General features: G+C 37.5%; 2 protein-coding genes across 2 annotated transcripts; one reads left to right on the top strand and one right to left on the bottom strand.

Moving 5' to 3' along the window:
- On the bottom strand, window positions 1-5,875 carry LOC119069668 (cysteine protease ATG4D). The gene is made up of 7 exons (XM_037173787.1): window positions 5,217-5,875; window positions 4,873-5,130; window positions 4,401-4,767; window positions 3,637-3,713; window positions 714-986; window positions 374-570; window positions 1-293 (listed from the first exon to the last, which is right to left on the bottom strand). Exons 1-7 carry the CDS (start codon window positions 5,572-5,574, stop codon window positions 57-59), a joined length of 1,767 nt encoding a protein of 588 aa, XP_037029682.1. The 5' UTR covers window positions 5,575-5,875; the 3' UTR covers window positions 1-56.
- A 3,759-nt stretch (window positions 5,876-9,634) lies between these two features.
- LOC119069577 lies at window positions 9,635-11,385 on the top strand. Its single transcript, XM_037173661.1, has 2 exons — window positions 9,635-10,190; window positions 10,255-11,385. The coding sequence occupies exons 1-2, from the start codon at window positions 9,784-9,786 to the stop codon at window positions 11,222-11,224; spliced, it is 1,377 nt and encodes a 458-aa protein (XP_037029556.1). The 5' UTR covers window positions 9,635-9,783; the 3' UTR covers window positions 11,225-11,385.
- Window positions 11,386-12,040: the final 655 nt, after the last annotated feature.

Raw genomic sequence — 12,040 nt, 5'->3', positions numbered from 1 at the left:
TTTAACATTTCTCTTCTATGGCTTTCTCAAAACGTCGTTGTCGTCGTTGTCACTGTTTAAATGATAACAAACTCATCCGTTTCGTCGTCATCGTCTGACCACGTTTCGGTGGCATCGTTCTGATTCATCATATTCCGAAGCTGCTGTTGCATCGGTTTGTATATAGATTCGGCCACCTCATCGACATGGTATTCACTGCTGCGAGATCGGGAAAATACAAATAGCGGATAGTTGGGTTCCGGCGATGAGTTTGAGCCTCCTGGTTGTGGGGATTGTCGAATGGGTAACAAATACTGGCCGAGATAAAGAGGAAGATACAGAATGGTTAAACGATTAGCATTGTCTAAGTAATTGTGTAAAGTATGGAACGTACGGGCTGAACACTAGCAACGAAATTGTCAAAGTCATTTTTCGTCTGACAATAAAACCCAATGCAACAACTCGGATCCAATTTTGACAATTTCAGTTTTCTCGGCGATTTACAGTGGAAGCTGTGTACGGAGAAATTATCCTGGTTAACGTCGACCATTTCCTGGCAATAATGTGGATCCAAGTGAATGAGTTTGTCTTCTGTAATTATAGAATGGAGGCGCGGGTTACTTCAATTCATGGACAAATTCGTGGAGTCTGTGTCAAAGAATCGTAATTCTGTTCAATTCATTTGAGTGTGATCTGAATTTTGATTGTCCATCCAAAACAGTCACAACACATACCTTGAAATCCAACAAAGTACAATGAATGTTTCGGTCTACCACCAATAATTCCAATGCAGTATTCGGTGCTGAGGAGTGTCTTCAAACTGTTTCCGTAAATTGGATTCAATTTTTCGGCACCCAATCGAAGTGGCACTAATAAAATTACAGACTTCCAATGCATGTTCGATGTGCCATGTTTGAAAGTTTCCACCGATTTTTTACGCCATGGTGTGACTGGGCCGGTCGGCGGTTCAGGTACCAAACATTCATCTAATATGTCTTGGATATAAACTGCGAAATGAAACGGTAAAAAATCGTTAGTTTTGCAGAGGTGGAAATTTGTTCGTTACAAGTGTGGACGTCCGTGAGCGGTAGAGCGTTTAGGACATTTTTTGTGAAAATATTTTGTTTAAATTTCTTAAAATTTTGAACATCCGTAAGATTTAGCGAGACATTTATAAATAAAAGAATCGCAAGACTCACTCCCTGACAGATCAGTAAGGCAAACACTTCGTTTTACCTGTCAGTAGAATCTTTTGTTCACAGAGGATCAGTTTGCCTGATCTCCCACCATCAAACCAGATCTTTCATTTTATTTCCTCATTAGGAAGTAAATGCTAGACCTTGATGACACATGCGATTAGGTTAATAAATCTTTATGACCAGAAGACTTATTTTTATTAAACACAGCAAATGCAATCGGAAAACGGACTGATTGGCCATGTAAAGGGAGTCCAGAACGCTCAGTTCTTTAGTGTCATAAGAACCTGAGCAGGCTAGATATCCATTAGACTTTGTAAGTTGACGGATTGACCAGGCGTCCCACTAAATTTTGCCTTGTCCGAAATTCGGACATTTCGGACAATTCATAAAAATTTCGGACATTTTCTACAAAAATTTCGGACATTTTTTTTTAATTTTCACTAAAGTTATGCATTCGAAAAAGTCTGTAAGTCATTTAAGTCCATTCCACCAACAAATTCTAAGGCTTTAAATGAGATGAGATTTTTTAAAAAAAAGTATACTTTGACATGACCTGTAGCTGTATAGATCATAAACCTGAATAGAGGGCTTGAAACCTTCACGAAAATATAGTGTTAAAGATGTAGGTTAACTAATGCATGTCGCGGAAGAATAATATCTGACATGTTTCTGAGGTAAAGGTTTGTAATAGATCCCATATAAATTTCGTCAAACAAACGAAAATCTAGATTTGGTATTTTAGTATAAAAATTCAGAAAACAGAAATCCAGATCTTCATTTGTCAAACGAAATTCTTGTGAATTCCATTACAAACCACAACTCCCGAATCAGAAACATGTCGTATTTCAACCTTGCGAGACTGTATGTTTAAATAAAACCAGGTTGAATACGGGTCAGGCTTCTTTCCGTTCCTCAAATTTTGGACAAATGCTGAGAAATACATTTTCCTCGCATAGAATAATTTCCTCAAATATGTGGTTTTTAGTCAATACACTTCCTTCGTCGACCTACATCATTTGCATGTATTTCATCGAAGGATGGAAGAAATAATGATCACAAGCAAGGTTAAAATTTCGATGCGCCACAGGCGAATCTTGTAATTAGTTTCCATTAAACCTGTTGGAATTTTTGTCTACTTTTCCTACTATTACTTCAAAAATTCGATCATATTCTCCCTTCTATTCGAAATTTTTTAATGTCGACTATACTGAAAAAATGCTTAAAAAAGACATTGGAGTCAGCCAAGATGTGACGCAGGAAACTCTTAACGTGGCTGTCTTTTAGAGCTACAGCTATTTTCTAACATATTCATTCGCTGCGCTCACTCGTTATATTATTATCTCAATATTGATCTATTGATTTTCACTCGAAGGAAGAATTGTAACATTATGCCCGAGTACCATAATCAGAAAAACAGGATTTTTTTTGAGGAAATGCTTTTTTGAATGAAAACCAGGTCTAGAAAATTATCTGAGTTAGTTATCGTGTTCCATAGGAAAATAAACAATGAGCATATCGGTTTTTCGAGAACTACTCCCAGACCATTGAGCTGATAACGCCCATTTAAAAACTTGACCTGAGGAATTCAGTTCTTCTTCGAACAAAACGTTTTTGAAAATCGATTTAGATTTACTCAAGTTAAAAATATATTACACATTTAACGTCATATTTCCACATAATTTTCAATTATAGTGATCGCGGTACCTATACACATTTTCCGGTATTTTCTGCCATAAAGACCCATATGACTTACAGTCAAGTGAATAAAAATTTAGGGACAAAGTATTGATAGACTGAAAGTTCAATTAAAAATTCTGTGAAGCGCGCCGCAGGCAATTTTTTTGAAAATGAGACTTTTATAAGTTTATATATTTAATTCTGGTCAGGTCTTGAAGAATATTTCGGACATTTCGGACAATTTCGGACAAATGTGTAAAATTTCGGACATTTCGGACAAGTGGGACGCCTGGGATTGACTCTATCGATATCACGCATTATTATTTCATTTGAGTAAAATATAATCTTGAGTATTTTTGCAATTTAAATTTGCCTATTTTCGATACTATGGTTAAGTTTCCATTCCACTCAACAAAAAGTACTCCGTGAGAGAGAGAAATGTCAAATAAACAAAGTAAAAATTTAAAAAATTCTATTTTGTCTCTCACACGGAGAATTATGTCCTGAGGTAAAACCGGTTATCAAAATTTTATTTACCGGGAAACGGTAATAGCCATTACCGGTTTTTAACCGGTTTTTGATTACCGGTTGCATTCCCGTTTTAAACGAAAAACTGAAGAAATTCTTCAAATTATCACAGAAAATGGGAACATTTATGGTCCACTCTGTTGCGGCGGGTACGAAATAAATCTGTGCCGACATAAGTCCTTATCTAACTCGTCGTCTTTGGGAGAATAAATGGCAAATATTAAAAAATGAAAATAAATAAATAAATACGAACCAGTACAATCTTGCGCAACATAAACATTGACATCATCGAAATCGGCATTCTCTTGCGAGGCCAATTTAACAGCTTGCCTGAAAATAGACGCCAATTAGCAAAAAGATAACGAACAAGAAAATTTTTATTTAGAAGAAATAAAAAAATAAAAAATTTGTTTGCATTGGATTAGAACCATTCGATTGTAATAAGGCGATAAACTATTTTATGTTTGAACTCAAACAGAGTGTGTGTGTGTGTGAGTGTGTTATCACTGATTATACAATGTACAATCGCCACATGAATTTGTTTAGTGAATTTAACGATAAATTTGTTCCAAATTCCACTCGGAACCAATTACGGTTTCGGGTTCAATTATTTTTGATTTTTCCATTCCACAATCACAATCGGATTCGATGTGCATCTAATGATGTAGAAAATGATTTTAGAATTTCTGAGCACCGATTCGAATGCGAAACTGGTCAAATTCATATTGTAACGGTTGTCCGTTTCGTTTTTAATGGTCAGAATGTTCCAGCGCTCATTTCAAACAACAGACTATTTTTGGGAAAACATTTTCCCAAATTTCTGTAAATTTTCCAGAATTTTATTTAAATTTTCCAGAATTTTCTTTAAATTTTCCAGAATTTTCCCAATTTTTTTTTTTTCAAAAAATGAGAAAAATCAAGGGAAATTCAAGAAAATATGAAAAAAATGCTTTCCCTATTTCCCATCCAATCCTAATTCCAATTCTGCAATCTAATTAAGTTTTGCCAAACACAAACCTCAATAGATGTGACACGGACGACGGTCCATACCAATCGCCCGCCCGTTTACCACTCTCTTCGCCCAAATTCACCAGCGTGTGTATGGAGAACGGACTGTTTTTGGAGGAACTGTCACCGAACCAGCGAATGATTTTCCGATGCATATTGTCGTCATGCGTTATGTGTATTTGCGATTCGGCATCCCAGCGCCAGCTTCGGCTGAGAAAGTGTCGAATCAGCGCTTCGGCCAGCATCATTTGACCGCTGCGGATCATACAGCCCCAGCCGCAGTCCGATGTGTAGTTCGATCCGTTCAGTATGGGAAATTCACGACGATACGTCATCCACAGCCGACTGCAAAAATCCCGTTTGAAACCTTCGATGCCTGCATGACAGAGGTCGAGAAAATTTTAATAAATTTTATTGTTCAGCGCAGTGAGAATCGTTTATTTAATGAAAACGTTTAATTGAATATGAATAACGAAACAACCTTCTTCCCATTGACATTCCGCTATTTCTCCTTCAATCGCATCGGTTCCGTATTCTTGAACGTCGTATAACTCCTGCACATCATAGTGCTGATGTATTTGATTATGATGCTGATCTGTTGATTTATTGTCGGCAGAATTTGTTAATTCGACGGAATTTTCCATCGATGAAACTGGCGAGAATTTTCGATGATAGCATCGACCCAACAGCCAAACGGGCTGTTCTTTGGAAAAATTCTGTCTCATTTTACCACCCCATCCTGAAACGGGAGATAAAACCGTATTTTTCGCATTCATATTTTCCGATCGTCGAGACGCCAGATGACGAATTCCGTGACACACTCACCGTATTTGACATTATGCCACATTGACATCAGTTTAGATTCGACCCGTCCCTTAATTTCGGGAAATGATTCATCGCCGGTTTTTTGTACTTGTTGTGCTCGAGTATTGCCAGGGCTGTCCACGTCCTCGACATCTTCATTACCGTAGAATTGTGAAAAGGCTGCCATAAAACGTGACGATGATATCTTTCGGGCTGGTGTGCCCGACTCCCGTTTGGGAGATATGTTTGTGTTTGGTTGTCCATCTTTTGGCTGTTGCTGGTGTTGCGCTTGGCTGCTGTCTTTTTGTACCGATGATGCGTTCGGATTGAATGTAAAACGACCAGGACCTGGCCGTGTGAGTAGCACATCATAGCTCATTTTTGCGATCGTGTGTCGTAACAGTACGTGTGCAACATAAAGAGATTGATTATTCACTCACGTTAAATCAATTATGTTTGATTGAAATCTCTCGATTATTTATTAATTTGCTCTGTATAGACGATTCACTTAATTAATTGTTTACACTACACATTCACTTGTAATTGTCAGCACAAACGTCCTTAGCAATGTCCTTGCTACGGTAATCGAAAGTGTTATTAGAAAATAAGTGATGTTTTGTTCGTAGGTATAAGAAACAAAACAGCGAAATGTTGTTGAAAGAGCAGATTTCTTTTTTACATAAAAAATTGACAGTTCAGACATTCCACAAGCGGCGCACACCCAAATCGATGAATACGATCGAGCTGCCGTTAAAATACATTTTCGGTTGTCAGTTTTAAATTTCTTTAAATTCTCCTAAAGAATTAAAAATTTCACCAGCGCACGACATGCTTTTACGGACCGAGTTACGCACACTAATATGAAATTTCGAAGTGAAATTTGGATTATGCTGAAGGCTTGATTTCCACTTACCAAAAAGTACTCTGTGTGAGAGAGACAATTGAATTTTTTCCAATTTTTGCATTGTTTACTTGACAGATTGCTCTCTCACGGAGTACTTTTTGTTGAGTGCAAACCATACTTATAGCCACTCCGTTTATTCACCGTTTACAACAAAAACGTTGGTCGTAGTAAAGTTCTGAAAGGACAGGTTAAGACAACCACGAAGGCGGGTGACACCAAATTTTATAAACAGATAGTGTGAGAAATCAACTTTTCGAAAATTCAGAATTTTGTTTTTGTTAAGTTCCATTTTGTTAAGTTCCACATATAAAGCCGTTAACGCAATTGAGTTACAAACAATTTTTTTTTTTTTTTTATCGATGGAGAACCTAATTATAAGACACTTTGTCTCGTATCATATGCCAAAAAAAGTTAAAACTTTTTTTATAAATCATTTTGAAAGTCACTAAAAACACGAAAATTCGAATAGAAATACAGTATGTCATCAAAAATTTTTGTATTTCGATTCGAATTTTCGTGTTTTCAGTGACTTTCAAAATGATTTATAAAAAAAGTTTTAACTTTTTTTGGCATATGATACGAGACAAAGTGTCTTATAATTAGGTTCTCCATCGATAAAAAATTTAAAAAAAAATTGTTTGTAACTCAATTGTGTGTCACCGCCTTCGTGATCAACTCAGAGTTTTCTTAACCTGTTCTTTCAGAACCTTGGGTCGTTGGAGGGCGCCGTGAATTGGTGAAAATCGTCTATCTCGTTTTTTAACCAATGAAAATCCATCACGAACTCGATCACGAAGCTCTCACGAAGAAACGATTGGTCGAAACTTCTTCATGAACTCACCTCTTCTTCAAGAAGTTCCTTATTTAACAAAAAATCAAGAAATGGCGAGAAAGCGATGACGTTCTGATGAAGAAGCGTCGACCACTCGATATTTCGTCAGGAACTCGTACTTCTCAAACAAAATTACGTAAAATGTGTCGTTCCAACATGAAATATGAAATTTTTGGTAGTATGTATTTGCCCTCTTAAGTGAACAAAGTCACTGGTATGGGACGTGACCACGACAGAGTAAAGTTAACCAGGCAGGAGCGCTGATTTGACTGGGGACCTGAATAATCTAGTAGCCCTATATTTTTTGCGAACAAAATTTTTCAATTTATGTCAGTGTTCATTTGAGTTCATTTTCATCCAGTGTATTAGGTCCCTTATTTGACGTTTCGAAAATGAACCGCTCCTGCCTGGTTTATTTTACTCTGCCGTGGACGTGACAGTTCGAGATACTTTAGCTCAGTCTTATTTGTCTATTTCGTCGACTAAGGCTGGAGCTGTCGCTGATCAAGCGGAGCGTAGGAAGCATAATCATTATATCGGTCTGAAAGAGAACCACTTGTTTAAACCAATAGCTAGAAAGTTTGGGTAGCTGTGGCCCCGAAACGGAAGCGTTTCTCGTAAGTTGAGGAGAGATGATGAAGAAGGCTTCCGGAGAGAAGAAATCTTTAGATTACTTGCTTCAGAAGATTTCTATATCGATACAGGGGCGAAATTGAATAAAGCGACAACACATTTATTACTTAATCGAACAAAATGTGTATCTTCAAGCACTTCAAGCAAAAATGCTTCAAATGACAGCAGCTGCCAAATAGAGTACTATTTTGTGTGAAATTTTTTACACATTTTTACAGTGTCAAAATTTGTTTTGTAATTTGTCCAGTTACAGTACCCTATACAGTGTTTAAGGAGAGCGAAAACCAGTTAAAACCAGTCTCGGGGTCAGCTGTCAAATATTCATCAATGAAAAAAGAAATCGAGAGTTGAGCCCAGTTTAAATTTGTATGTGATTTCTCTCATTTTGACGTGTGACCCGAGACCAGTTTAAACGAGCCATCAGAATAGTCGGAGCGTTTGCTGCGACTGAGCCCCGTACAAACCCGTACATCTATTGCGTACGTGACCCTAGTGCGTCTGTCACCCTACTTTGACCGTAAGCCTATGCGCCGGTTAAAGTAGTTAAAGTAAAATTATTATGTAATGTGTACATCTTAGAAATTGCGCATAGCGCAATTACGAAGCCCCGTACGACGTTCCTTTCAAATAAAACAAAAATTTCAAATAGCCCTAAAATTTTAATTTATTGAGTATAAATACACATAGGGCCTAGTATCAGCCTCAGTCCGAGGATCCAAATTTTTTTTTCAACTACATTCTATTCGGCCTTTGATTACCTTCCAAATGAAACAAAAAATACGAAAAACGGATGAAATTTGCTCGAGTTATATGTAAAATACACATAGGGCCCTAGTAGCGGCCTTAGTCCAAGGACCCAAATTTATTTTTATTTTTTCAACAACATTCTATTCGGTGTTCGATTATCTTTCAAATGAAACAAAAATTACGAAAAACGGATGAAATTTGCTCGAGTTATATGTAAAATACACATAGGGCCCTAGTAGCGGCCTTAGTCCGAGGACCCAAATTTAATTTTTTTTCAACAACATTCTATTCGGCCTTTGATTACCTTCCAAATGAAACAAAAATTACGAAAAACGGATGAAATTTGCTCGAGTTATATGTAAAATACACATAGGGCCCTAGTAGCGGCCTTAGTCCAAGGACCCAAATTTATTTTTTTTTTTTTCAACAACATTCTATTCGGTGTTCGATTATCTTTCAAATGAAACAAAAATTACGAAAAACGGATGAAATTTACTCGAGTTGTATGTAAAATACGCATAGGGCCCTAGTAGCGGCCTTAGTCCGAGGACCCAAATTTAATTTTTTTTCAACAACATTCTATTCGGCCTTTGATTACCTTCCAAATGAAACAAAAATTACGAAAAACGGATGAAATTTGCTCGAGTTATATGTAAAATACACATAGGGCCCTAGTAGCGGCCTTAGTCCGAGGACCCAAATTTAATTTTTTTTCAACAACATTCTATTCGGTGTTCGATTATCTTTCAAATGAAACAAAAATTACGAAAAACGGATGAAATTTACTTGAGTTCTATGTAAAATACACATAGGGCCCTAGTAGCTTTTCACTTCTAGGGCCCTAACTCACGGTCCACTCACCCGATTTTAAAAAACTTTTTTTTCCTGGATTGGTATTGACAATACCTATCATTTGCCGTGTCATTTACATTTCCATCGTTTATTTTGCCATAAATATCACCAAAAGACCTTAAATCACACGGCATCGTAATCCTATAAGCCCCTTCGTACTTCGTACGGGGCTAACAAAGTGGTCAAAAATCGCTCTCCTTAACCACTGTATATTTAGGTAAACTGATGTTGGGGACACATTTTATCGTACGAAATAGCAGTCTAGGTATAATTTGTTTAAGTCAAGCGGTTCCAATTTACCAACTTAAATGAAAAGAGTTTTGACTGTGGACAAAATAAAAGAGGGACATCATGACCCATCTTTCCCCAATAGGAGAATTGTTTGCACAGTAAAGTTCCCAAATAAAATAACGCAGTCAAACCCACGGACAAATTTCAAACATCAAACCACTGTACCGGCTCAAACAGAACCACTTAAAAAGAACAAAGAAAAAATTAAACAAAAGCAACCGTTATAGCTTACGTCGTGTCAAATTTTATATTCGAGAGAATTTTTGCAGATTTTTTTTTAGAAAAAGAAAAGATTTTTAAGCCCAAACGATTTTAATTTCATTTAAAAGATGAGTGGATATCGAAAACGTAAATCTTCCGATAGCCTTGAAGGCGATAGAAAAAGAATTCCATTAGAACGGTACGATTACAATCCGTTCAAACAAGAGTGTGATAACGCTCAAGTGAGTCAGCGACTATACTCGGCTGTTCCATACAACTATGTTACTTCATCGGTTGCACCCGTTGTTGCTTCTGGTGGCGTTCAAAATGCAGTAGTTTATAGCCGACCACAACGATACTATAACAGTCAATATGTGGAACCGAGTCGATCAGACGATAGGAATGTAATTTCATCCATGAGGAATTACAGTTCCGGCTTGAATGACGTTCTACCTTCAGCCTATTACGATAAAGGACGTCAAATGAACTTCAAACACGAAGTTTACATAAATTCCTTGCGACAATCGGAACCTAGGTATGATCGACAGCGTATAAGGCATGTCTGGTTGCATCCAGTTAAGTATTTTGACTTTCCACAGAGTTGTCAACTTCAATGACCTTCGACGACATCTGTCAGACATCGACATTCGATACGTTTACAATTGGAATTTTTCCACTGCCCTAGACCTGACTCTCGAATTGGAATCCAGTCTGAACTATTTTGTTGACACGAGAAACGAATTGGTCTTTCTGCGAAAAATTCAACGCACGCAGTGCATACCATTCTCGTACAATGAGATCAACATAACTAATCGAAATGGAATGTACAATCGAATGCGATTCCTTGAAGACGAGTCTTCTTATCGATCCAACCGCATGAATCAACTGTTCAACCAATTGCAGTCTGTGGTTATTCCGGCCATTATCGACGACATCAGATACATACATAGCGTCTCGTATGAAAAGGCATGGGTCAATCGGGCTCGCTATTGGTTCACTTTATTCAAGCGAATCAGATGGGAACATCGTGCGAGCGGTGACGGTTTTAAGAACCAACAGTCGAAGCACCGGCGACCGCATCGAAGACATGCTAACAAGAACGAAGCCGATTCTGTTGGCAAAGTGAATTTTAAGACTGAAAAGGGTGTTGTTCCGAAGGTGTTTTTATTTGACGCTAAAAGCGTTAAAGTTGAGAAACAATCCAAGGTCCCACAGGTCCAACCAACGATCACACCTTTGCCTAAGCAAGATCCGATCATTCCGTTCGAAAATAATATCCAACCGGTGTTGCACATTGTTGAACATAGGATTCCGTCAGGTGAGACCAACAATCCGCCAGTGTCCGACAACATTGTGCAGCCATCGCGTCAAGAGATCGAAGCGACGGAAAATGTTGAGATCAACGAAACTGTTGGAACAGAAATCAAAGAAAGTGACCGTTCCAATTCGTGTGTAATAGTAGAACAAGACGTTAGTTTGGTCGATGTTAAAGATGATGATAACAATGATGATTCGGGTATAAATGATAATCCTCCGGAAGGAGATTCTATGGTAAACGAATGCGATTAATTGGCGTTCGGTTTGTCAATCATTGTTTTTTTTCTTATTTTTAAGTTTAATTTTTGATGGAGAACCTCAAATAGATTTGTGAGTTTTCACCCTTCTCTTACGTGCTGATTTTTCAAAAACATGCAAATAAATTTTTAGCTTAGTACTTCCGAAAGACTTTTCATTTCCACTACTTCCCTTACTTCGTGGTATTACAGGTTGTTGAAATAGTTTTTCTTGCAGCAGAGCAAAGAACATTCCCTCCACGCCCTCCAGGCGAAGTGGTCGAAATAGGATGAGAAACTATTGTAGCTTTCACCCTTTTGCTTCTTTATTCAAGGACTCGGCTCAGCTACAAAACAATCAGCTCAGAATTAACCTGATGGGTTAGAAGTAGTTCAGACCCGTTTAAATATTGTTGGTTCGGCTAACCGATATGTCGATCACATCAACAATATTGGCGACGTATTAGTCATTTTGTTTATATGAAAGGGATAGTTTAGTCAATACTCTCCCTAGCAACAAAACTACAATTATTAAGGTGGTAGATACGTTTATGAATCACTGCTACTTTGTTCGCTCGTGTTGTTGTTGTTGTTTTTAAGCCATATTAAAAATCAGCGTTTCTCAAACTTATTTTCCCCCCTAAGTCGAATTTTTGAGAGAGTTTGGATGCTAGAGAGAGTATTGGTTTAGTTGATAAAAAACTGTAGCCAGTTGCCAGTACAAATGTCTAAACATCGCTGACGTTGGATGTTATGGTGGAAGTGCTGTTATCTAACCTATCTACCTCAGAGAATCTAACAGATCCTGCAAGAAATTAACAATTGCCTTTAA

This window comes from Bradysia coprophila (genome assembly GCF_014529535.1).
Source record: "Bradysia coprophila strain Holo2 chromosome X unlocalized genomic scaffold, BU_Bcop_v1 contig_38, whole genome shotgun sequence".
Lineage (NCBI taxonomy): Eukaryota > Metazoa > Arthropoda > Insecta > Diptera > Sciaridae > Bradysia > Bradysia coprophila.
Note: the sequence above shows the minus strand (reverse complement) of the source record. Positions and strands in the feature narration are given on the sequence as shown.